This window comes from Mobula hypostoma, chromosome 3 (genome assembly GCF_963921235.1).
Source record: "Mobula hypostoma chromosome 3, sMobHyp1.1, whole genome shotgun sequence".
Classification (NCBI taxonomy): Eukaryota; Metazoa; Chordata; class Chondrichthyes; order Myliobatiformes; family Myliobatidae; genus Mobula; species Mobula hypostoma.
In genome coordinates this window covers 60,175,372-60,201,094 of record NC_086099.1, presented here as the reverse complement: position 1 = coordinate 60,201,094, position 25,723 = coordinate 60,175,372, and the positions used below count along the sequence as shown (strand labels likewise).

The window sequence follows — 25,723 nt, the reverse complement described above, 5'->3', positions numbered from 1 at the left end:
CTTCAGTTTTCTCATGCCAAAAGTGCGCTAGTTTGGGTTTGATTACAGGGACATCACTATTTGATACCTCAGCCTAATAGCTATTCTTAAAATGTGGGCTAACAGCATGTGTTTGGGTCTATCAATACCTCATGACTTCATAGTCACGCATTTTCCAGTGGTACCAATGGTATTAGTTGTGATTGCACTTTTCCCTCATCAGCCTGGGCATAGCCACTCATTGCGATCAGTTATCTCCCTCAGGGTGAATGTTGAAATTGGCACTAACAAGGACAACGTAACTCAATTTTATATCCTATTTCCAGCCTGAGCTGTCAGGGGAACGACCGCTGTCTGCCCTTTATGTTGCTTATGCTGGTTATCTGACTGCCTTTTGCAGATATGGGTTCAGTTTCCCTCTACGTTTGCCTCAGAAATTTGTGGTAGCTATTTGTTTCGGTGATAATATTTGTTTTTTTCTAGTAAGTTTCTAAGTTTCCCCTCCTGAAAGTGTTGAGTTTCCTGGAATATAGTTTGACGGATGCTGGCTGTGGATTCTGGTAGGCTATCCAATTTTAAGGGGCCAGGGTGAGGAAAGGGCAATGTTGCCATAAGCATACCAAAGAAGAATAACACAATGTCAAAAGGAAAGCTGATGATCCAACACAAATATTATGGCTGAATATTTCCACGTTTTGCAATGTGGGCTGAAGTTCTAAAATATGTCCTTTGGGGTTTGAGGGTGTAATGGTGGGCTCCTGTGATAGGTCATGATTAGAAGCGTTCTCTGCTGCTACCACATCTAACCATGGAGATATGAACATGTTCCCTCTATTAACTGGATTTCTTGCCCTTGTAATGTTCTACGTATATTATTTTGCACATTAATAACACACAAGAGACAGCTTTAATCTCCCTTGAACTTTATTATTAAAAATTTATCTGGTCTGTTTTTCCATTCCCCTGCCCCAGCCTCAAATGGCCGCCAAAGCTAATTCTTCATTGCCTACTGTGCAATCAATGACTGCAATAACTAGCTGCACCTTTTCATCAGTGATGACAATGGCTGGGTTCTCTGTGCTCCTGATTGCACTGAGCATCAATTCCTTACCATGCCATCAATCCTCTCAAGCACTGTGCTTAGTCAACCATGTCAGTTCTTTCTGGAGTCCCACCTGATATTGATGTTTCATAGCTGATGTGTGATGCTAATCTGATGATTGGTTACAACAGGCCCATCCCACCCCAGTGAGTGCATGTTATTATCCAGTGACCCCTGCAGAATAAAAAAATTAAGCATTGTTTAAACATGAGAATAGATGACCTAATGTGGCAGTTTCTCTCCACGGTCAGTTTAATGTTCGCACCTTTTAAAGGTTTCACATTGTCGATGAATATTGTAGGACAACAGTGCAGCAAGTAAAAATTGCGAGCTGCAGCTCAAAAACGGAACAGTAGATTTAAAGGGATTGAGGTGTTCTCACCTACACCAAATTTTCATTTAGAGTTGTACAAACATCTTCTAATTGGATTGTTGCAATCTTCACAGGTAGTTTGTGTAATGGCCGTGACCTCTTCACCTGGAAAGTGATAACAATTTGAATTGGAAACTTTCCAGGATGCTCTAAGTTTGGGTTATGGAGTTGAAATATGAGTGACAAGTTGTGTGAAGTCACTTTTTCCTTTGCAATGAGCAGCCCCTCCTCTTAGCAAATTGGCCGAGAGCAGCTGAAAGCCATTCAAACCAAGAAAAATAAGTTGGTGTTTATGATTTTGTAGTTGCTATGTAGTCAGCAGTCAGCTTTCTGAAATTATAGCTCTAACTAAAGCCACTGGGGTGTATCCTTGTTCTGGTGCAACACGGGAAAGCATTTTATAATCCAAAGTTCATGTTGGAGTTGAATAAAGTTTGACTTCAGCAAAAGCCATTAACTGAAAGTAAAGCATGGCATTAAAGTTTTAATTGAAAAAAATAACATCCAAAATCTAATCTATGAGGCTATGATGCGTAAATCAACTGCAGAGAATAGAAATAGTTAATAGAAATAGCAGTAGACTTCAGTGTCAAAAGTTCCAAATAAAGGTGTGGTAATTGCAGATTTTTTTGATATCTTGGAAAATATGTCCCAAGTGTACTTACCACATGTTTCAGAATTGTCAGTTTTCAGATGTTATTGAGGTGGAGTTATTGTTAAATACTTTGACCTATTTACAGATCCAGACCATCCCTTTGTTCCACAATTGAACTTTGAAAATATAGTAATAGTAGCAGAGGGTGAAGTTGCTGTGATTCCATGTCGAGTGTCCGATCCAAATCTGCAAGTCACCTTGACGAATCTTGATACCGTGAACACAATCTCTGCTACCTATGATAATAAAGAAGGATTCAGAGGGCTGTTCAAGGAGGGGACGTATATCTGTGTCACAACAGTCAATGGTGTGAAACACGAATCAGAAGAGTACATTGTTAATACATTTAAAGGTAAGGTAATGCTTGATGTTGTGGTTCACCAGATCAATGCTCCTTGTTACTTAAAGAACGCAAACACGAGGAGATCTGCAGATGCTGGCATTTCAAGCAACACACATAAAAATTGCTGGTGAACGCAGCAGGCCAGGCAGCATCTATAGGAAGAGGTACAGTCGACGTTTCAGGCTGAGACCCGAAACGTTGACTATACCTCTTCTTTTAGATGCTGCCTGGCCTGCTGCGTTCACCAGCAATTTTTATGTGTGTTGCTTGTTACTTAAGGAATCCTGTTTTCTGAATAGTAACTTTCAAACCTGATTATAATGTATAATAATATCTACAAAATATTACATAAAAACTTAATGAGAAGATAAAATGTTTCTCTAGTGACTAAATTTTAAGGCATTAAGGTAATTAATATGTTAATTTTTGTTATGATCTTTGAATGATTAAAGCAGGTTAAATTAGACTTTTTGCAGTGATTTAGCACATGATATTAAATGGTATATGTATAACTTTATCAGAATAATTGGATAATGACCAACTAGTACAGATCATGAAAAGCATATTATTGTTGTAAAATGTAACCTAATTGAGGATGCACCAGGGTATTAAATGTTTAATATTTTACTTTTAATTTCAGTGTAATATTTTTATACTGCATTAGATCTGGTGTAACAATCATTTCGTTCTCCTTTACATTTGTGTACTGAAGAATGACAATAAACAATATTGAATTTTGAAAATATTTTATACTCTTTCTGATAATACTTAAGATGAAGATGTCTTTTTCTATCTATACCAAATTCATAGATTCTGCAGTTTTGATCATCTTTATAAGAAATAACAACCATGATCCTTTTATAAATAAAAAATGATGAAAATGTTTTTAAACCTGTTCCCGCTGAAATGGGCTCTAACTATATTTTCTTGCATTTATTTTTTAGTGGCAAAGGATTTGAAAGTTGAAATAGAAGCTTTAAAAAACATAGTTAAAGTGGGAGAAAGCATTCTTGTTACTTGTAAAGTAGTGGATAATGAAGTGGTGACCATCAACTGGAATTACCCAGGAAAAAACGTATGTAAAGCTATCTCCTTGCCTGCCCATCACCTCCCTCTAGTGCTCGTCCCCCCTTTTCTTTTATCCATTGCTTTCCGTCTCTTTCACCAATCAACTTCCCAGATTCTTTCTTCGCCTTTCCCTCTCCAGGTTTCACCTATCACCTTGTGTTTCTCTTTCCCCTCACCCCACCTTTTAAATCTATTCCTCAGCTTTTTTTCTCCAGTCCTGCTGAAGGGATTCAGCCCGAAATGTCAACTGTACTTTTCCCTGTAGATGCTGCCTGGCCTGCTGAGTTCCTCCAGCATTTTGTGTGTTTTGCTCGGATTTCCAGCGTCTGCAGATTTTCTTTTTGTTTGTGTATTTAAAGCTGATTGCTTTTTATCTTTCCTTTCCCCGTGACACAATACTGACGAGTTTTTATTTTTGGCAAAACAGTCTTTATCTGTTAAAATATAATGAAGGTGTAATATTTTTGCTGATGCAATAAATATTTTGGCAAAGCTAAGGATAAGGTTAATCAGAATTCCATTTGAGTCTATCACGCAATACAATCCCCTTGCGCATTATTTTCTGCATACATATAGTCAAATTGTGTTCACTGCCTGCGCCCTTTATTTAAACATTGATAAATTGGTTTATTATTGTAACAAATACTGAGGTACAATGAAAATGCGTACATACAGCATGCCATCCATACAGATTTCATTACATCAGTGCAAAGCAAAAGCAATATAGTGCGACAGTTACAGAAAGAGAAGTGCAGACAGGCAGTAAAGTGCAAGGTCATAATAAGTTAGGTTGTGAGGTCAGGAGTCCATCTTATTGTACAAGGGCACTGTTCAATAGTCTTATAATAGTGTAGTACAAGCTCTCCTTGAGCTGGCGGTACAGTGATTTAGCACATGATATTAAAAGGTATATGTATAACTTTATCAGAATAATTGGATAATGGTCAACCAGCACAGGCCAGTAAAGGCATGTCTTGCCATATTATTGTTGTATAATGTGATCCAATTGGGGATGCACCAGGCTTTTTTAATCTTCTGCCTGGTGAGTTGAGTTAGAAGGGAGAACGTCCGGGTGGAAGCATCTTTGATGAATGTTGGTCACTGTATCGAGGCAGCAAAGAGTGTAGACAAAGTCTGTGGAGGGGAGGCTGGTTTCCTGGATGTGCTGAGAGTGTCCACAACTGTCTGCAGTTTCCTGGAGTCTCAAGCAAAGCGGTTGCCATACCAAGTTCTAATGCATCCAGAAAGGATGCGCTCTCAGGTACATCTATAAAAATTGGCAAGCGTCAAAAGGGATATGCCAAATCTGTTTAGCCTCCTAAAGAGGTACAGGCACTGGTGCATCTTCCTGGGCATGGCATCAACGTGAATGGACCAGGATTAGCTACAGTATTGGTGATTTTGACTCCTCACTACTTGAATCCCTCCGCCCTCCTGACCTTATCACCGTTGATGTAAACAGGAGCGTGTGCGTCATCAGGAAGAGACTGGAGTGATTATTTTTGTGCATTTATAGAATTGTAGAACATGTATGGAAATAATTTTACTGCTTCTGTCTGTGTCGGCCCTCTAAAAGAGCTTTCCAATTAGTCCCACTCTCTAGTCCTTAGTTTTGTACTTCTTATCCTTTTCATCTCAATTTTCTCTTCGAAGTTCGCAAAAGGTATTGCATAAGTTAATGGCTTTCCTATTAAATTATTAAATACTATTAAAATTTAATGAACATTTTTCCAGATAAAAAACTGTAAGTTTGAGTGGGCATCAAGGAACAATGTGCAAAAGACAATACTAAAACAGTTATGATCAGAACATATAGGTATTTAGAAATTGTGAAACAATGAACTTTCTGACCTTTAACATTCATTTTAATTATGTTTGTGTAGGTTTCAGCTCTGATGTGTTTCTGATTTTAAATAATTTCTGTAACAAAATTGAAAGCTAAATTGAAGTATTGACTCCAGATATTAAATTCAGCTGATGGAAGTTAAAAGCAATGCCATGGAAAAGTGATAGCCTTTTGATTTTGGCGTACTAATCTGCGCGCCGAAAACACTCCAAAAATTATTGTCGCATTGCACACTAAGTGGCATAGATTTCAGTCATAGGAAAAGGGCCTGCACTTGACTTTGGTAGTTGGTTTATTATTGGTTGATATATAACTTCTATTGAATTGCAGAAACTTACAGTGCAGAAAGGAGGCTATTTGGGCCATCATGTCTTTGCAGGCCAAGAAAGGATCTATTCAGGTTATTTTCCCTTCCTATCTCTTGTCCAATCCTCTTGTGGATTTCTGCTTCTCTAGTGTTTATTCATTGTAAGTGTGATGATGTTCATGAGAGTTTCTGACTGCACTGCTCTCTGCAAAAAAAATCTTCAACTTATTTTAATTCTTTTGCCAATTAACTTAAATTTATTGACTCAATTTATTAACTTAAGGACCTGGGCTTCTGCTGATTTTTCACTCAATTAAACCTCTCCTCAATATTTGCAGTGTAAATGCCGTCAGCCTGGTCAATGTAGGGGAATATATCAGGAGGGTGCTTGAATATGCCATGCAGTTTTTGATGGAAAGGACAGTAACTTAAACTTGTTCAATCATTCCTTGGAATACATTATTATTTTACAATGTGGACTGAGAACATATTCCTCCTGTGTTTACTCTGCATTTAAAGAGCTAGTTCTCTCAAAATGAATTTTATTGACTGTTTTTCATAAAGGTTTTATTTTGAAGTAGTCCCATTTTTTGACTGAAGGTGTTCATACGCTACTTGTAACTGATTGTTGAAATGCAAACAAAACTTGTTTGAGTTATATGTTATATAACACAACACAGATCCTTCAACTCACCATCTACAAGCCAACCATTTGGCCCATCTCCTGTGATTCCATTTTCCCACTACTTTAGGTCTTTATTCATCTATGCTGCTTCTGTTCAAGTGCCCGTATAAATGTCACTTAAACATGGTGATTGTATTTGATTCCACTGACTCCTCCTTCAATGCTCTCAATGTGAAAAAAGAAACTTCCCTGCAAATGACATTTAAAATTCCTACTTCTCAGCTTAAACCCATACTCTTTTGTGTCTGGACAGCAATAAAATAGTATTATTTAACCTAAAACAGCTTACCAATCGCAAATGAGATATGGTTTGGGGAAAAGTAATTTTACATGTCCCTCCTCTTCAGACTTTAACAGCAAGCAGAATAAGAGCAGGAATATCATTGGACATCATTCTATCCAAGTCACTCCACAGCAACACATTTCCCAGTTCTTCCAGGTATTTTAGGCTAATATTTCTACTGAGCACAAATACTTTCACCACAAGGAATGCATTGATTCAAGGAATGGACAGCAAACCATTGATGACTGTCGAGGGGTGAAGGGACATATGTATTGCTTGCATCCGAAAAGCTTTATTTTTGAAAGAAGTTGTACTTTCGAACAAACTAATTTGATGGGAAGGGAATTAGAGTGATAGGGCAGAGGACGGAGCAGCTGCTGTACAAGCAGATGTAGTGTGCATTGAGACTATAAGGATGGATAGGTGGATGATAGGACAAAGTTGCAAGCTTATTGTCTTGGAAGGAAAACCTCAGCTGAGTAATCCACAAAGGGATCACTTGGAAACATGCCTGTGTGTACCTCAACTACAAACTATAATCCTTATCACAGCAATATTAATGTTTGCTTCTTGAGAACTGCATAAAAATTTTTGAATTTGCTAACTTGTGTTTCAAAGAAAAGTTCAGTTTTGTTGATATACTACCTACTAATTCTCTAGGTCAGTGTATAGGAGAGATCATAAATATTCATATAGATTGCTTGATTTACTTTAGAAGGGAAAGGAAGATCTCAAGGAAGTAAAACAACCATCCATAATAATTACAAAGACCCTTGAAATTGAGGAAGCCACATTGGAAGATACTGGAACCTATGAATGTTCTGTGTCACATGCAACTCAAGCAACCTATAGAAAAAAACACGTTTACATCGAAGTTAGAGGTTTGTGTGAATTAAAGTATTTGTCTATCTTACTTTTAATTTTTATTCTAGTTCATGTACATAGACTTACAGATACAAAGCATAGATAATATCTACAATGATACCATCTACAGAAGAAGCTTCAATGTATGATCACCATGTTATTCACTTAATGTTCTAAAAGATGATGGATTCAGGTTTAAGTTATACTAAATTTAAGTCTGAATTCAGATGCTGCTCCAATCATCTACACCATTTCGGGTTGGAACTGAGACCAATACCATTTTGAGCCAGTGATCACTGAAATTATGTGAGTGATGTCAGTGAACCCAGCCATTTCTTCTCTGTTTGTTCATTGCAGTTGCTATATAGTGAATGAAAATATTGCAACTATGTAATTTTTTTAATTTTGTGGCACATTTAAAAACTTAATGAGGCAGCCATTGGAGTAAGAGGAAATGGACTGTTTTGGGAAAGTGGAAAGAATCAAAATTAGAATTGGTTAGTATTCCATTATATTATTGTTAGATTGCTTGAATGGTTGCCTTTATAAATAAATCTCTCTAACAGAAAAGTCTAGTGTGCCTAAGCTGTGATTTTTAAATGGTGAAGAAATAAGTGCAATGAAATGTGAAATTGAGAAACAGGAAAAGATCAAGTTGCTCCATGGTGAAAGTGGTAACTCCAATGATAGATTGCCTAAAGGCACAGTTTTCTGGGAAAGGCTGTATAATTTTTTCTCATGAAGCTGCGGAATTTTTATCGATGTTTTTGTCAAACATGTTCCAGAATATGTATCATTTTTCCATTTATGTCAGTGCACTTTGCTATGCCATGGGGAGACTGTCAAAAGCGTGGAGACCTGAACACAAAATGCAGATCGATACTTCAGTACAGAGTGGTGGTCTGCCACTTGCTCTTTTGGATGATTTATTAAACTGATACTAAGATTGCCCTTTTGGATGGGTATCCCTTGATTCAGTTTTACTATGTCCTTCTCTCCAGTGTGATAGCTAAAAAGACATCACTAAAACAAATTATTCTCACATGATCAGCTTTGAGATTTTGGTGGGCAAATAGCTGCTGTTATTTCTATATTAAAATATTAATCACTCTCAGGTGTATTTAATTGGTTGTAAAGTGCAATGGGGTATCTTGTGTTTGTGAAGGTTACTGTGCAAATAATAATAGCAAGTCAGTATTTTGTGAGCTCAAGTGTTGTGATTGATGGAAGAACCAAAACAGTGTGAGTCAGTAGTCTTTGCATTGATGGGTATATGAGTTTATGAAGAAGGAAAAAGTATATTTATTTCTTAATGAATGTCTGATGAAAATTCTGATTTTAGTAACTTTCAACAACAGTACACATGATTTTCAGTCCAAAGCTAAGATGATTGCATCGGGAAGAACAATTACTGGCTGATACAACCTACTTTCCTTTCTTTTCATTGTTCCTTAGAGAACGGATTTATACATTTGGATCCCAGATTTGGAACAGAAGAATTTGCAGATCTACATGAAGTCAAGCAGTTTGTGGTCAACATTGAGGCCTACCCAGCACCCACTGTTCAGTGGCTGAAGAACAATGTTACCCTGCATGAGGATAACAATGAAGTGATCATTAACACAGTAAATATCCAGAAAATCAGGTAAAAATGGACACGGCTGTACCACTTTAATGTACAATCAATAGAATTTGACACACCTGCTAGAAAAAATGATAATCAAATGTACTTGTAAAATCCCTCAATGGTGCAATTAATTGTCAATAAACTACTATGTCTACCCATTTGCTGCAAGGTCGTCTGTATTAGCATGTATGGAAATAAAATACCGCCTGGTCATATAGCCTCTTAGAACATAGAAAGTTAGGAATTGGATATTCCCTTTGAGGCCACTCTGCCATTCAAAAAGATGATGGCTCGCCTATCTCAGCACCACTTTCCCGCCCTAACCCAACATCACATTATTCTTTTAGTGTCCAGAATTCATTTTGAGTAAACTCAATGTCTGACCCTCCACAGGACTCAGGTGTAGAGAATGCCGAATGTTCACTCCCTTTCCTGCACAAAGTCATTTCTCCTCATCTCTGAACAGAGGCATTCAGCAAAGTAATCACCCCAGTCTGCACTTTCGTAGGGGCCAATGTAGAGGAGACCAGGTGATGAGCACCAATTGAATTGCTGGTTCATCTTGAGGGAATGTTTGGGTCCCTGGATGCTGGGAAAGGAACTAGTCAAAGGGCAGAATTCTGCCTCCTGCCTTAGCATGGGAAGCTGCAATAAGAAGGGAAGAGGGTGCTAGTGGAGATGAAACAGTGAACCATGGACTTGCGGAGAGATTCATAAATTGTTGGTCGTCTCAGACGTCATTGAGATGTTTGATGTTTCTTGTAGAGTTCTCATTGAATACTGACGCTTTATATCATGCGCCTGCTCTTCTCTTCTCCATACATTAACTTCCTATTTGATGTTTGTGTTTTGACTTTGTCCAGGTATCAAAGTAATCTAACCCTGATTCGTGCAAAGAAACAAGACAGTGGAATGTACAGTATTATTGTTGAAAATGAAGATAATTGTACCATTTTTACCTTCTTCTTGCAGGTGAAAGGTAAATCCACAAGCTCCAGTTTGTACTTTAATGAGCTGATCTTTATGGTGCCAAGTACATTTGCGTTTTGTACTTTAATGAGCTGATCTTTATAGTGCTAGTACATTTACTCTTCCTAGCAATACTTCACTGTACTCAATTTTTGAGCCAGTGATAATTATAAATTTAAAAGATAAAATGCGAATGTGCCAAATAATGAAAATCTTAAATATGTGTTTGATTCTTGAAGCATGCAGCAGGACTGCAAGCATCTCAAAAAGCAAGTGGTAGGTATTGTTTCGGTGGTATACAGCCATAGCAATTACCAAGGTCAGGTTTGAGTTAAAATGCAGTCAGGGTCCAATCTGTGCTGAACCTGCTTGGAACTGTGGATTAGGGGAAGAAAGTTAGGGCCAAGGAACTATTTGACCTGCTGAGCTTTATTTGCCTATCTGCTTGACTTCAATCGGGAAGGTCAAGTTGGCATTGTCCTTGATAAGTCTCTTGATTTGTCCTGACATTTGATAGCAGGACAATTTGTATTTCTGCTCTCCTTAGTTAAACATTGTGTCTTCCATGCTGAAGTAAGCTCTGCACAAAGGTGGATGTTTGTTTTCTTGAACATTAGGTATTGTGGCTTGGTTTTTGTGCAAGAAATCTAAAATTCTATCTTTTTTTTAAAGTGAGCAACACCATTTCACTTTTATAAAACTTGGCAATATTTATTGATGCATGTGCAGAAAATTTTAAATATTTATATACTTCAATTGTTTTTAGGCAATCGAGAACACTTCAGTGTTTTAATGCGTTGTTTTGCACTTCCTGTTCTAGTGCCAGCAAAGATCATCAATCTTGTTGACCTGCACCATGGCTCTGCGAATGGGCAGATTGTTTCATGTTCTGCAGATGGGACACCCAGCCCAGAGGTCGAGTGGCTAATTTGTACAGATCTAAAAAAGTGAGGTCTTAATCATTCTAACATACTGTGTCCTTAAGTCAGCAAACTACTTACTTCGAGTAATAATTTATATTCTATCAATTTAAAGCTCTAGCACTGGACAGACTTCTTTTTGTCTCCAAAAACCCAATATTCTTTTTTGCTGGAAATTCTGTTTTATTGATGGCTAATGAACATAAACCTTAGTAATCTCTGTACCTTCTTTTAGGTGTGCCAATGACTCAATGCTGTGGAATGTCCTCCACAGCAATTCGAGTGATATAAGTATTGAGACTCATCAGACGAAGAAAAACACTGTGGAGAGCAAACTGACATTTCAGAAAGTGGATAATACGATGGCCGTGAAATGTATTGCAAAGAATGAACTTGCAGTTGTTGCGCGTGAAGTCAAACTGGTGGCTCACAGTAAGTCATGGTTTTAATCCACCCCCTTAAACAGGAAGGGGTTCACTGGAAAGAAGCTGATATGTGCCAAAGGAGTTTTCCATAAAGTTCAATGAAGTGTGATTCCTTTTGAACTGGAATAATTCCAAATGTTAAAAAAAAAACACATATCAGGGTTATGTTTTGCACACTTCTACATGGGTGCTTAACATCAGGTCTGTGATTCATTAAACATTTAAATCCATAACAATTTTTTTGCACATGAGGTGCGTTTAATATCTAGGAGAGTTAACTATGGATTTCAAGCTATATTTCATGTCAGGTCTTGTTTTGTCTGATCTCAAGAAGATTCTTACTTTTCATGAGAACAGTCTGTTGGGAACCAAGATAGGTGACAATTGATTAAAATCTACTTTGAGGGCTGTTTGTTATAGTTGATATAATGAATATGTTTTACTTTGTTAATGCACCAACTTTGAGGTGATACATTGTGATCTTTAAAGTAAATTCTGTCTGCTGGTCAAGATGTTAAACTTCTGTTCATCTAAAACTCTGGTGCTGATTTCCCAAATGGTGTTCACACATTGTCCCTGACATTTCTGTTTGTGTGCTTTGATTCTGTGTCTTATAAATCCTTCAAACAATCCTGGGCTCTCTTGTATCATTTCCATAAAAGAAACTCATCAAAATAATTTGAAAAATATCAAAATATTCAAACCTACACTTAAACCAGAACTTAACCAATAATTTAAAGTTATGTTCCATTGACTCACTGTCTAATAAATACTTTTCCAAGAACAAGGGATCTTTTTAGTGGTTTGAATGTCCAATGACTATTAATGTTTTGGTGTTTGGAAAACTAATCACTCTAAAATTCTGTCTAACATTCAGTTTACTATTAGATTTTAAACCCATCATTGCCCATCCTCTGGAAAGACAGTTACCTAAGAAGCCTTGTACTCCTGTAGAGATGGCCATAAATAGCCTCTGATGGAGCTCAGAGGACAATTTCTTTAAGCTCTGCCACTATTGAACCAGAATCAGAATCAGATTTATTATCACCAGCGTGTGACGTGAAATTTGTTAACTTAGCAACAGCAATTCAATGCAATACATAATATAGAAGAAAAAATAATAATAAGTGAAATAGAATTAATAATAATAAATAAGTAAATCAATTACAGTATATGTATATTGAATAGATTTTTAAAAAGTGCAAGAAACAGAAATACTGTTTTTAAAAAAGTGTGAGGTAGTGTCCAAGGGTTCAATGTCCATTTAAGAATCGGATGCAGAGGGGCAGAAGTTGTTCTTGAATCGCCAAGTGTGTGCCTTCAGGCTTCTGTATCTTCTACCTAATGGTAACAGTGACAAAAGGGCATGCCTTGGGTGCTGGAGGCCCTTAATAATGGACACTGCCTTTCTGAGACACTGCTCCCTGAAGATGTCCTGGGTACTTTGTAGGCTAGTACCCAAGATGGAGCTGACTAGATTTACAACCCTCTGCAGCTTCGTTTGGTCCTGTGCAGTAGCTCCCCCCCCACCCCGCCCACCCCATACCAGTGATGCAGCCTGTCAGAATGCTCTCCACGATACATCTATAGAAGTTTTTGAGTGTATTTGTTGACATACCAAATCTCTCCAAATTCCCAATGAAGTATAGCCACTGTCTTGCCTTCTTTATAACTACATCGACATGTTGGGACCAGGTTAGATCCTCAGAGATTTTGACACCCAGGAACTTGAAATTGCTCACTCTCTCCACTTCTGATCCCTCTATGAGGATTGGTATGTGTTCCTTCATCTTACCCTTCCTGAAGTCCACAATCAGCTCTTTCGTCTTACTGACGTTGAGTGCCAGGTTGTTGCTGCGGCACCATTCCACTAGTTGGCATATCTCGCTCCTGTACGCCCTCTCATCACCACCTGAGATTCTAACAACAAAGGTTGTGTCATCGGCAAATTTATAGATGGTATTTGAGCTGTGCCTAGCCACACAGTCATGTGTATACAGAGAGTAAGCAGTGGGATAAGCACACAACCCTGAGGTGCACCAGTGTTGATTGTCAGCGAGGAGGATATATTATCACCAATCTGCACAGATTTGTTCCAGTTAGGAAGTCGAGGATCCAATTGCAGAGGGAGATACAGAGGCCCACGTTCTGCAACTTCTCAATCAGGATTGTGGGATTGATGGTATTAAATGCTGAGCTATAGTTGATGAACAACATCCTGACATGGGTGTTTGTGTTGTCCAGGTGGGCTAAAGCCGTGTGGAGAGCTATTGAGAATGAGCATTCATTCATCAGCCAGTTCCAATTTTGTTACTTCCTGACAATCTGTTTAGCAGTTTGTTTGCTTTTAAGCAGTATCCATGATGAATTAGCTGCAACATAAGAAATTGCAGAGTTTGCTAATTAAAAAATGTTCACTGAATATAGTCTGTGACTGTAGTTACAGAGAGTTCAGTGCCAGTAGAAACCATCTCCTTCCATTCTAATTCCAATCCTAGAGCTTTGTGGAAAGTTCATCATTTAACAATTCCTCTGTAAGGTGAGTGACAAGAGCCATGAAGATCTTGATAGGGTTTTCCCCTGAGAGTGAGGTCCCAGAAATGGCTTTGTTTTTTTTAAAATTACTGTTGATTTTTAAAAAAAATCAAAGTAATAAATATAATTTCTTTGGAATGACAGTCTTTTTCTGTTGATTTGCAGATTTACACTCTGAGTTGACTGTGGCTGCGGCAGTCTTGGTGCTGCTGGTGATCGTGATCATTTCCTTGATAGTACTTGTTGTAGTTTGGAAACAGGTAAGCTCTCAATTACTCTCCCTAGCTTGATTGCCAGTGAGGAGGATTTGACTTCTATCTAAAGACCCATAATGGGGATAAGAATGAGAATAGTATAATTTTTGTCATAAAAAATAGGGATGTACAGCTCTGAAACGGCGAACCTACCCCAATCCCTTTTGCCTGCATTGTCTGTATTTTCTATTCCTTGTCTATTAAAATATCTGTCTAAATGTCTTTTAACCATTGGTATTATGTCTGACTCAGCCTCATCCTTTGGCAGTGAGTTTCAGATATCAACCATTCTCTCTGTAAAAAGCTTTCTCTTTAAGTTCCTTTTAAAACAGAAGAGATTCTGCAGATGCTGGAAATTCAGAACAACACACACAAAATACAGGAGAAACTCAGCAGGTCAGGCAGCATCTATGGAAATGAATAAACAGTTGACATTTTGGCCTGAGACCCTTCTACAGGACTGGGAAGGAAGTGGGAAGACACCAGAATAATAAGATGGGGGAAGGAGAAGGAAGACTAGGTGAAACCAGGTGGGTGGGAAAGGTAAAGGGCTGGAGAAGAAGAATCTGATAGGTGACGAAAGTGGACCATGGGAGAAAGGGAAGAAGGAGGGACACTAGGAGGAGGTGATAGGCAGGTGAGGAGAAGAGGTAAAAAGCCAGAGTGGGGAATAGAAGAAGAGGGAAGGGGGAAGGAAAACAAATTACTGGAAGGAGAAATTGATGTTCTTACCATCAGGGTGGAGGCTACCTAGATGGATATGACATGTTACTCCTCCACCCTGTGGCAAAAGAGAAGGCCCTGGACTAACATGTTGGAATGGGAATGGGGATAGAAATTAAAATAGTTAGCCATCAGGAAATTCCGCTCCAGGCAGATGGAGTGGAGGTGTTTGATAAAGCATTTTCCACAACTTACGTCACCAATGTAGAGGAGGCTGCATCGGGAGCACCGAATACAATAGATGACCCCAACAGGTGAAGTGTTGCCTCACCCGGAAGGACTGTTTGAGACCTTGAATGGAGATAAGGGAGGAGGTGAATGGCAGACTTAGCATTTCTGCTGTTTGCAGGGATAGGTGCTAGGAGGGAGATTACTATGGAGGGGTGAATGGGTAAGGGTTTCACTGAGGGCACAATCCCTGTGGAAAGCAGAGAGTGGGTGGGGGGGGAGGTGGTTTAGGTAAGGATGTGCTTGGTGGTAGGATCCCATTGAAGATGGTGGAAGTTGTGGAGAATGATATGTTGGATGTGGAAGCTCAGTGCGTGGTAGATGAGGACAAGTGGAACTCTATCCCTGTTAAGGAGGCAGGAATATGGGGTGAGGGCAGATGATGCCTTTTAAAACTCCTTCTCATGGTAAACCTATGTCCTATTGTTTCTGATATCTCTAGCATAGGAAGAAGATTCTCACTAGCTACCCTATCTGCGCCTCTTATAAATTTATATATCTCTATCAGGTCACCCCTTAGCCATTTTCACTGTAAGGAAGACAAGCCCAGCCGATCCAATCTCTCCCCATAGTTAAAGCCCTTTAATCCAGGCAACATCCTGGTGAATGTCTTCTGGACTCTCTCCAGTGCAACCACACCCAGTCTGTAATGTGGTGACCAGAATGGCACACAATATTCCAAGTACAACCTCGTCAGTGTTTTGTAGATTTAAACATAATGGCTGGCTTTTATACCCAGTGTGCCAGATATGAAGGCAAATATATCTTCAGGAAAATATGGAACTGAACCTCATTAGTGCTCTGCCATTCACTGTATATATAGCTCCTACTTGACATCTCAAAGTGCATCATGTTGCACTTGGTGGGATTAAATTCCATCTGCCAATGCTCTGCTCAATGTTCCAGCTGATTAAAATCCGGTTGTATCGATAACCTTTTGTGACTGCAACAACACTTAATTTCAGATGTTGATGTGTGTTCTAAGCTCACTAGAGTTGCTTGTGATGGTCTTGCATTAAAGTAAATGCAGTTCAGGCTGCCAGCACTCTATGCTCCCTGACCTGCCTCTGTCTTATGTGATTCCTAATTTAATCCACACAGTTTGCATTCCCTCAATATATAGTTATGTTTTAAAGGAATATTTTAATCCTATTCAAAGTGGCGATTCTTTAGATCATGATGGTGTCAATAAAATTAATGTGCGAAGTTTCTAAATCTTAACAGATTATTTAAGCATGTCTGCTTAAGGTAAAAAAACTTGTCTTACTTCAATAATAGGGAATGTAATTTATTGTTTTGTTTAGAAACCAAGGTATGAAATACGTTGGAGAGTCATTGAATCCATAAGTCCAGATGGCCATGAATATATTTATGTTGATCCCATGCAACTTCCCTATGATACAAGATGGGAGTTCCCTAGGGATGGACTTGTCCTTGGTAGGTACATGTTTGGAGGCATTCTGGTAAAAATGCTAGGTCCGTTAGCTGTAAATTAGAATTTCCCAAATGTATGATAATTGGACTATTAAGAAAAAACACAGAGTGTCAAAAATCTTTTTGCAAGAAGTACTCTTTTCACTTCTTTCAGTTTTGATTCAGTGGTAGCATTCTTTCAAGTTCAAATTCCATCTTGAGACTTAAGTTCAGAGTCCAAGCTAACATAGTTGAATGTGGCATTTTAGAATGTGATATTTAACCAAAGTCTTTGTTTGATCTCTGAAGTTGATATAAAACATTCATTACTGTTATTTGAGTAAAAACAAGAGTGTTCTCCCCACAGTTCCTACCAATTTCTTAATCAGCATTATTGAATTAATCCATCTGGCCCTGATGTCATTGTTTTTTGACAGACCTTACTGTGCACAAGTTTGTTGCTGCTTTTCCTACATCATGTACTTCCATAGCTGTAAAGAAGTTAGAGTATTCTGAGGCTGTTGAAATGTATTGCATGCATACATTTCCTTTTATCACAAGACAGTGCTCCTATAATTACTTGAAGTTATCAATGGTAAAGTGGAATTTTAAGAAACAACTGGTAATCTCCCAATTTAATTGGCTCTATGGTACCCTTTGTAATAAACAAACCTACTTTATCCAGGTAGATGGAAACCACTGATGGCCTTCAAATGTTTACTTACATATAAAGCAGACCATGGCATACGCCTGTATAGTTTTCAAAATAAATACATAAATGCATTTTGAAATCTCGAATGTAACCTGTTTGTTCTGACTTACTTTTCTGTTGCACTGTGACATGCCATTGTTCTGGTAATATTGGTCTTGGTTCATTATTGTTACATGCATCAGGCTTGTCTGCATACTGTTTATACAGATCAAGTTATTACACAGTGCATGGAGCTAGAATAAGGTAAAACAACAACAATGCAGAATAAAGTGTGAAAGCAACCAAAAAATGATAAAGTGCAAGATCATAATGAGGTGGGCTGTTTAAGGCCAAGAGTCCAACTGATTGGCCAAGTGGCCGACTAATTGTACAAGGGGCCCATTGAAGAATCTGATACTTCTCATGTGGCATTAATTACCATGTACTTTGCGGTTTTTAAAGGGCGCATTCTTGGTTCTGGGGCATTCGGAAAGGTGGTTGAAGGAACTGCATATGGTTTAAGTCGCTCACAGCCTGTGATGAAAGTCGCAGTGAAAATGCTAAAGCGTGAGTACTCTTGTATTATAGCTCACACAGTCAAGCTTGGCCAAATAGTGAAAGGTATTTCAAATTTCTAAAGGTATAGTTGTATTGCTAACATTGCAGATTTAATCCATTAGGATTGATTACATCAGCTACTTTCTTGTCAGGATGTTGAACTAGCCTGTTTTGACTTAACTTCAGCACTGGTTTTGGCCTGACAGCAATTTACTTGAAGAAATGCTGTGAATTTTTGCAGTAAATTTGGCATTTACTGATTGATATATGCAAAGCAAAACTGTTTTGTTTATGTGGTGAATGTAATTATTTCATTGAAAATAGTTGCAAGCTACTCAGATATTTTCAGTCATTATTTATGCTTCAAACGGATGATCACTGTTAAAATGGTTCAGAGTTACCTAATAACCTTCTCCAAATTGTAATATGCAGTACAGTAAAAAGGACAGGTGGAATATATCAAATTCCTCGTGAACTATGGTAAGACTAGAGGCAGCACTAACGTAGCATCACCCAGTGTACTGTACATAGAATTGATAAAAACCTAGAAGCAGCCTAGGTATTGTGAATGGCCATATGATTTTGAATAAGCCATGATTTGTTTTTTCTAAAATGTTATAAATACTTAAAAGTTATAAAAACCAAACTTAGTCTTTGCTTTGTCCTGTTTTCTGTGATATCACTCCGGAGAAACATTGTATCATTTCTTAATGCATGTATGCACCTCTAAATGACAATAAAAGAGGACTGAGTGTTCTCATAATTTAAAAAAATACCCTGCATACTGTTAGATGTTGTTTGAATTTAAATGTATGTAATGAATTTTGAATTTCACCATAGACAATGATGCTTTCCAAATATCAAATTATATCGATTACTATTTACTATATATTTTTACAGCAACTGCTCGTTCCAGTGAGAAGCAGGCTTTGATGTCAGAGCTGAAGATAATGACTCATCTCGGTCCACATTTAAACATTGTTAATCTGCTCGGGGCTTGTACAAAAGCAGGTGAGAATTCTTTCTGATTTTATTTGCCCTGCTTTTCCAATCCATTGTAGTTGGACCTGGTTAAAAAAATCTATAGGGTGGGAATGTTAAACATTGCAAAAGACTGAAGTAGATTTTTAAATACTCTTTTCAAGCAATCCAGATGTTCACTGTTTAGCATAATGTTGAGGAAAATCTGTTTCATTCTGGTATGCAGCATGCTAATTTTATTTTTCTAACCAATAGGTCCCATTTACATCATTACTGAATACTGTTTCTATGGTGATCTGGTCAACTACCTGCATAAAAACAGGGACAGCTTTATAAGTCGATATTCAGAAAAAGGAAAGAAAGAAGTGGATATTTTCGGTATAAACCCTGCTGATGAAAGCACACGAAGGTGAATTCATTGTCTATAGTCTTTTATCATGTAACTATTGATTAAATGAATTTATCATCTTAGCAAAGTACTTTCTTTAAAAAATCTACAGTAGTGCTTGGTTCCTTTGCATGCAAGAGTGAGTCATTTAGACTTGGTGACATTCTTAGTAACAGTATCACCTTTATTGTAAACAACAGGAATTCTGCAGATGCTGTAAATTCAAGCAACACACATCAAAGTTGCTGGTGAACGCAGCAGGCCAGGCAGCATCTCTAGGAAGAGGTGGGTCCTGACGAAGGGTCTCGGCCTGAAACGTCGACTGTACCTTTTCCTAGAGATGCTGCCTGGCCTGCTGCGTTCACCAGCAACTTTGATGTATGACACCTTTATTGTAGCTTTCTTTTGAAAATACTAAATCAAGTTTATTGAGAAGTAAATAATGTCCATATCTAACATCTGTACTTAAGGGTTATTGAATGCAAACTGATTAGAACTTAATTCAATAGTCTTTTTCAAATATATTAACTAAATATTATTTAAATAGCAGTTTGGCTCAGCTAAGTCTAGAGGTTTAATGCCTTTGGCACAATTTCTGGAGTTCATTATACAAGCTAAATAGAATTTGTTCAGTTCTCAAGGAGTCATGATGATGAATGTGATAATATTTGACAAAGTTACTTGGCAAAGTTTATCTGCTTGTCTAGTGGTTTAAATGGATATTTCTGGTACCATTATTCTACTCAATCCACTACAACTAGTCCAATTAAAAAGTAAGTCAAACCATTTTTCCTTGTGTATATTTCATATCCGTGCCTTTCAAAAATATAGCAATGAAAGAGATCATAACTTGAAAGACAGAGTAAGTGGAATGAAGACTTACTGAGGGGCAGCCTAGTCTTGGCAATTGTGTTCGCAGTGATTCAACTGAAGAAAATTTGCCAGCATTTTAAATATTCTGTGGCCTTGCACAGTACATTTTGTGGTACTGGGGAAAACCAATTCCACCTTCAGAACTGCAGCTAGAACAACGTCCATTCAACAACTGCGTATAGGCAAACATCCTTCAGTTATTTATGCAGAGTTCCTGCAGTTAAATTATGATTTTCAGACCACATCTCTAGTGAAAGTTGCTTGTACACTGAACATTAATGCCATCCTATTGTTTCTACAGTTATGTGATCCTGTCTTTTGAGAGCAATGGGGACTACATGGATATGAAACAAGCAGAAAGCACCCAGTATGTGCCAATGTTGGAAAGGAAATCCAGCTTCAAGTACACTGACATCCAGCAGCACATGTATGATCATCCACCATCGCAGAAAAAGAAGTCCTTGACAGGTAAGAGACAGCTTTTGTTCTCCTGTATTCAGTGATACTCAAAGCAAGGTAAATCTGTGAAATGCATAGGAATAGGCAAGACTGAAATTAGTAATGTCTTCTGAATTCACGTTAATCATTCAATAAAAATGACCTTCCCTAAACATATAAGAAATACAGTAGCATTTTGGTGTTTTGATGCAGGTGAATCTTTTATACTTACTTGGATTTTTTTCTTAAATTTATTAGATTTTCATTTGTGTAGCCTCTTTGGTGTGGTAAAATGTCCAAAGGCACTTTACAGGAGCGCTATCAAACTAATATTGACATTGTGACACATAAGGAAGTACTAGGGTAGGTCCCCACCCTCCCTCACACTCTTTCCCCATTGGTGGATGTGCCAGGACATTAAGTTCTTGGCTCTTTGAAAAATGCTCCTTTTGAGGGGAATCTCATTGAAACCTGTCAAATATTGAAAGGCCTAGTCAGCGTGGGTGTGGAGAGGATGTTTCCTACAGTGGGTGAGTGAAGGACCAGCGGGCACTGCCTCAGAACAGAGGGGTGTCCTTTAGAACAGAGATGAGGGGGAATTTCTTTAGTCATTAGGAAGTGAATCTGAGGAATTCATTGCTGGAGAAGGCTGTGGAGGCCAAGTCTTTGAGTATATTTAAAGCAGAGGTTGATAGGTTACTGATTAGTCAGGGTGTCAAAGGTTACGGGAAGAATTCAGGAGAATAGAATGAAGAGGGGTAATAAATCAGCCACGATGGAATGGCGGCGAGGACTTGATGGGCTGAATGGCCTAATTTTGCTCCTATGTTTTATGGTCTTTAATATTTACAACAAATAATATAATCTCCAATATTTTTTATAAACATAGGCAGTAAGAATAATGCTCCATATCTTCTCCCTACTTCGTTTAAAAATGTAAAATGTGAAAAGTATGATTGTATTATTACAAACAGTATCTTCATAATGTAAACACAGGAAAGCCTACAGATGCTGGAAATCCAAAGCAACACATAAAATGCTGGAGAACTCAGTGGGTCAGGCAGCATCTATGGAACTGAATAGAAGCTGACTGACCTGCTGAGTTCCTCCAGTAATTTGTGTGTGTTGCTTCATAATATAGTTTTCAGGTCATTAATTTGACATTTTTTTTTGCTAAAGTAAACTCTGTTCAAGATTTTGTTTTATGGAGCATATCCCACATAAATAGAAATGTGGCTTGTTATTTCTGGACGTAAATTCTGAATTTTTTGATAATGAAGATGGAGGATGTCATTGCAGGGGAATGACATGATCTCTTTACGTGAAGTAAATAGTGCCAGAATAAAGAATTCTTATGTGAGATATGTCATAATTAAATGAAAACAAAAATTTTCTCTGTCAACTCTAGTATAGAGTCTCTCCCACTGCAGTAAATGACATTTGCCAGAAGTGAGTATATGGCTCTTCTGAATGAGATAGCCAATTAGTGCTGAATTGAGTGTGGCTTCATACTGGAAGTTCATGCTCATTGCCCACTTGTAACTATGATAGAGAATGCCTGAATTCATTACATTGAGGGCACATAATGCCACCAAATGAAGGAGTTTGGGTTAAATTTGAATCCAGTTCCAAAAATTAAAGCTCCTTCTTCAAAATCACCACTGTGGACAGTTTTCCTTCGATTCACTTCCATTTCTTTATTTAGGATTATTTATGACGATGCAGCAAACTGTTGCTCACGTTCTACAGTTAACATTTACCATTCATCCGGCAGAAACAACAGAATCTTGGAATCCCCTTTTGGATGACAGTTCGGAGGGGCTTTCTTTCATGGATCTAATCAGCTTTACCTTTCAAGTTGCACAAGGAATGGAGTTTCTGGCTTCTAAAAATGTAAGTGTTTATTTCATTGCCAGCTTGGACCGTGATCCACAGGTGCACTTGTGTAACTTTGGTACACTGTCTAATATGATCTGGTGATACATTGTGGTGAAGACTCAGCTTTTTTTTTCTCTTTTTACACAGTGTGTGCATCGTGATTTGGCAGCACGTAATGTTCTTCTGGCTCAAGGAAAGATTGTCAAGATCTGTGACTTTGGCCTGGCACGAGACATCATGCATGATTCCAACTATGTTTCTAAAGGCAATGTAAGTGGCAGAAGATTGATCTTATATCTGTCTATATATATCCAAGAAGAATTCTGTGACCGGAACAAAAGAAATATTCAAACACACTCAGCTACTAGATCAGTCATTGAGAAAAACTATTGTACTGTAATTAGACATAGTGGCCTGAAGCACTGAAACAGGCCTGTGCTGATCATCAGATCCTCATCTGTATTCATCCCATTTTGCCCATAATCACTATGCCTCAGAATTTTAAGTGCTGGTCGAGATACTTCTTAGAGGCTGTGTTTCAAGATTCTGACCAGCCTCTGGTTGCATTAAATACCAGTATAAAAACTTAAACGTTTAATTATTTCATTTTAATTCACAATTCTGACAATGTACAGTATATCATTTAGGTGTCTTACTAGTAATACTTATCTCAGTTTAATGATTATCACTTTTAAATCAATACAGCTCTTTTCAATTTACAATTTTAGACATTCCTACCAGTGAAGTGGATGGCTCCTGAGAGCATATTTGACAACTTGTACACTACTCTCAGTGATGTCTGGTCCTATGGCATTCTTCTTTGGGAAATATTCTCTTTGGGTAGGTGCAAAGACTCTATACAATGTTGTATCAAATAGTCTCATGAACTAACAGCAATTTATTTTGAATTGATGGCTGTCTGATGGAATAATATTCTGTGTGTAATCCATGTTTTTGGGAGTAGTATTTTTGGAGGGTATTACATGCTGCTTTTCACTCTTATATCAATAATTCATAATGAAATACATTGGATCAGGATTGCATGTTTAAATTAAATGTGACATTTTTGAAGGGCACTTGACAAGGCCACAGATATATTTGCTCATGTTCTCAGTGCAGTTAATGGTTATTAGGGTTGGCAGTGAGGATAGTGCATACTGGACATCCAACTCCAACTGCTGAGTGCTATCATAGTCACATATTGCTGGTCTAACTGAGAACTTGTAGTAAAGACCAAAGTTTGAATCCAGGACATTAGGTCATTGCTAACTATATCTTCAATGTATCCCAGGATATTTTCATTATAAATAAACCATGCTATTGCTCTACAACCATTCTCATTGATCTGATTAATGTAATCAGATCACTATCAGCCTCTATTACCCTACAATATTGTTATCAGTGGATTGCTGACATTTTTAGTTAAAGAATGAAGTCATTTCAAAATAGCTGGTGAATGATACATGATTTATTTTAAATACTTCTGAACTTCAAATGAAACTAAGTAACTAGCACAGTGAAGTTCACTATAATTGTTTGAATTTCTGTTCGGTACACATTTGTGTCACCACAGTAGAGCAGCAGTCAGTGTGACACTATGACAGCTTGGGGCGTCAGAGGTTAGAGTTTCATTCCGGTGTCATCTGCAAGGAGTCTGTACATCCTCCCCATAGAATATGTGGGTTTTCCCCAGCTGCTCAGTCCAAAGGCATATCAGGTAGGTAAATTGGTCGTTGTAAATTGACCTGTGATTGGGTTAGGGTTACATTGGTGTTGTCAGCGTTGGCTGGGATGGAGTGGCTCAGAGTTCAAAGTACATTTATTATCAAAGTATGTATACTATGTACAATCTTGAGATTGACACACAAAATGCTGGAGGAACTCAGCAGGCCAGACAACATCTATGGAAAAGAGTACAGTTGACATTTCGGGCTGAAACCCTTCCGCAGGACTTGAGATTTGTTTCTTTACAGGCAGCCACTAAACAAAGAAACTCAATAGAACACATTAAAAAAAGAAGACCGTCAGACACCCAATGTGCAAAAAAAAAACAGATTGTATAAAGAATAAAGAAAGCAAATAATATTCAGAACTGAATTTCACAGACATCCCACCCCTCCCGGAAGTTCCAGGAGTCTCCCGCATCTTGATAGTGGCTCCCTGATGCCCGCAAATTATATACAATATCCCAGAAATCGATTTTTTTGAGAGCAAGCGAGAAAGCGTGAGAGCGAGAGAGAGAGAGCAAGAGAGAGCACGAGAGTGAGAGAGAGAGAGCAAGAGAGAGCGAGAGAGAGAGAGCAAGCGCGAGAGCGCCATGACAGAGTGTTCCAAAAAAAGAAAATATAAAACATACGTCACCCCAGACTACACTAAAGTGTACCCCTGCCTAATAGGGGTCAAAAATAACAACAGTGTTGCTCGCTGCACTGTTTGCAACAGTGACTTTTCTATTGCCCATGGTGGGTTAAGACTGTAAAAGACATGTTGAGGTGAGTTTAACAGGTGTCATTCATTCATTAGCATAGCTAACATTATTTAAACTAGCTGGCCAGCTGCTAAGGAGCTACTCTATTGCAGATGTCCTACCTCTCCCGGAAGTTCCGGGAGTCTCCCGCAAATTGATGGTGCTACCTCCCTGAAATGAGTTTTTGCAGGGTGAGATGTCTGAGTTCATGAGAATGAGTCCGCAGCCACGAAGCTAGTCCAGGACCCCATTAGTTGCAGGCCATGGCCTCAGTTCAGTGCAGAGATGAGCAAACTTTGTGGAGCAGTGAGCTGAACCAGCCCTTCCCTTGCCTCTGGCCCAAAAACCCTGACCTTTTCGATCTATCCCAGCACATAGACTGTCCAAACCTCGGGTCATTCCTCACTCTCAGACCCAGCCCCTGCCTGGGGCCCACCACTTCAATTCAGCCCATACCCAACATCTTTAATTCAGCCTGGCACTTAAATTGTTAAAACCTTGCTTGGATCCAGGCCCGGCCGCTTCGAAATGCTCTCGGGCCTGGGCCTCACCACCTCGATTAGGCCTGTACCCGACCTTTCCAATTCAAGCACCATGCTTGAATTGATCATTTCTTGCTCTCGGTCCCTGCTGCCTCGACTGCACCTTGCCTCCACTCGCTCTGCCTCGGTTCTGCTGCATCGAGTCACTCCAGCAATGGCCAAACACTGGCTCATTCCCTGCTGCCAGGCCTGGGCCCCACTGCTCAATTCGGCCTGTACACACCATGCTGCAACCGTTCTGCACCTTTGAGACTTCAGTTCATACCCCAAAAATGCCAAGTTCAGAAGCTTAACTCCAAAAGGGAAGT

The 25,723-nt window shown here is 38.5% G+C and overlaps 1 protein-coding gene across 4 annotated transcripts in view; it reads left to right on the top strand.

Annotated features, from left to right (window-relative positions):
• Window positions 1–25,723, top strand: part of pdgfra (platelet-derived growth factor receptor, alpha polypeptide) — a 51,326-nt gene that overhangs the window by 16,694 nt on the left and 8,909 nt on the right. For all 4 annotated transcript variants that reach the window (XM_063043126.1, XM_063043127.1, XM_063043128.1 and 1 more), the window contains 16 exons: window positions 2,195–2,461; window positions 3,397–3,527; window positions 7,357–7,522; window positions 8,961–9,150; window positions 9,996–10,111; window positions 10,922–11,048; window positions 11,257–11,453; window positions 14,147–14,241; window positions 16,491–16,623; window positions 17,753–17,857; window positions 18,749–18,859; window positions 19,085–19,238; window positions 20,392–20,558; window positions 22,303–22,421; window positions 22,554–22,676; window positions 23,135–23,246. In XM_063043126.1, coding sequence (XP_062899196.1) covers window positions 2,195–2,461; window positions 3,397–3,527; window positions 7,357–7,522; window positions 8,961–9,150; window positions 9,996–10,111; window positions 10,922–11,048; window positions 11,257–11,453; window positions 14,147–14,241; window positions 16,491–16,623; window positions 17,753–17,857; window positions 18,749–18,859; window positions 19,085–19,238; window positions 20,392–20,558; window positions 22,303–22,421; window positions 22,554–22,676; window positions 23,135–23,246 — 2,313 coding nt within the window. The remainder of the gene's footprint in view (window positions 1–2,194; window positions 2,462–3,396; window positions 3,528–7,356; window positions 7,523–8,960; window positions 9,151–9,995; window positions 10,112–10,921; window positions 11,049–11,256; window positions 11,454–14,146; window positions 14,242–16,490; window positions 16,624–17,752; window positions 17,858–18,748; window positions 18,860–19,084; window positions 19,239–20,391; window positions 20,559–22,302; window positions 22,422–22,553; window positions 22,677–23,134; window positions 23,247–25,723) is intronic.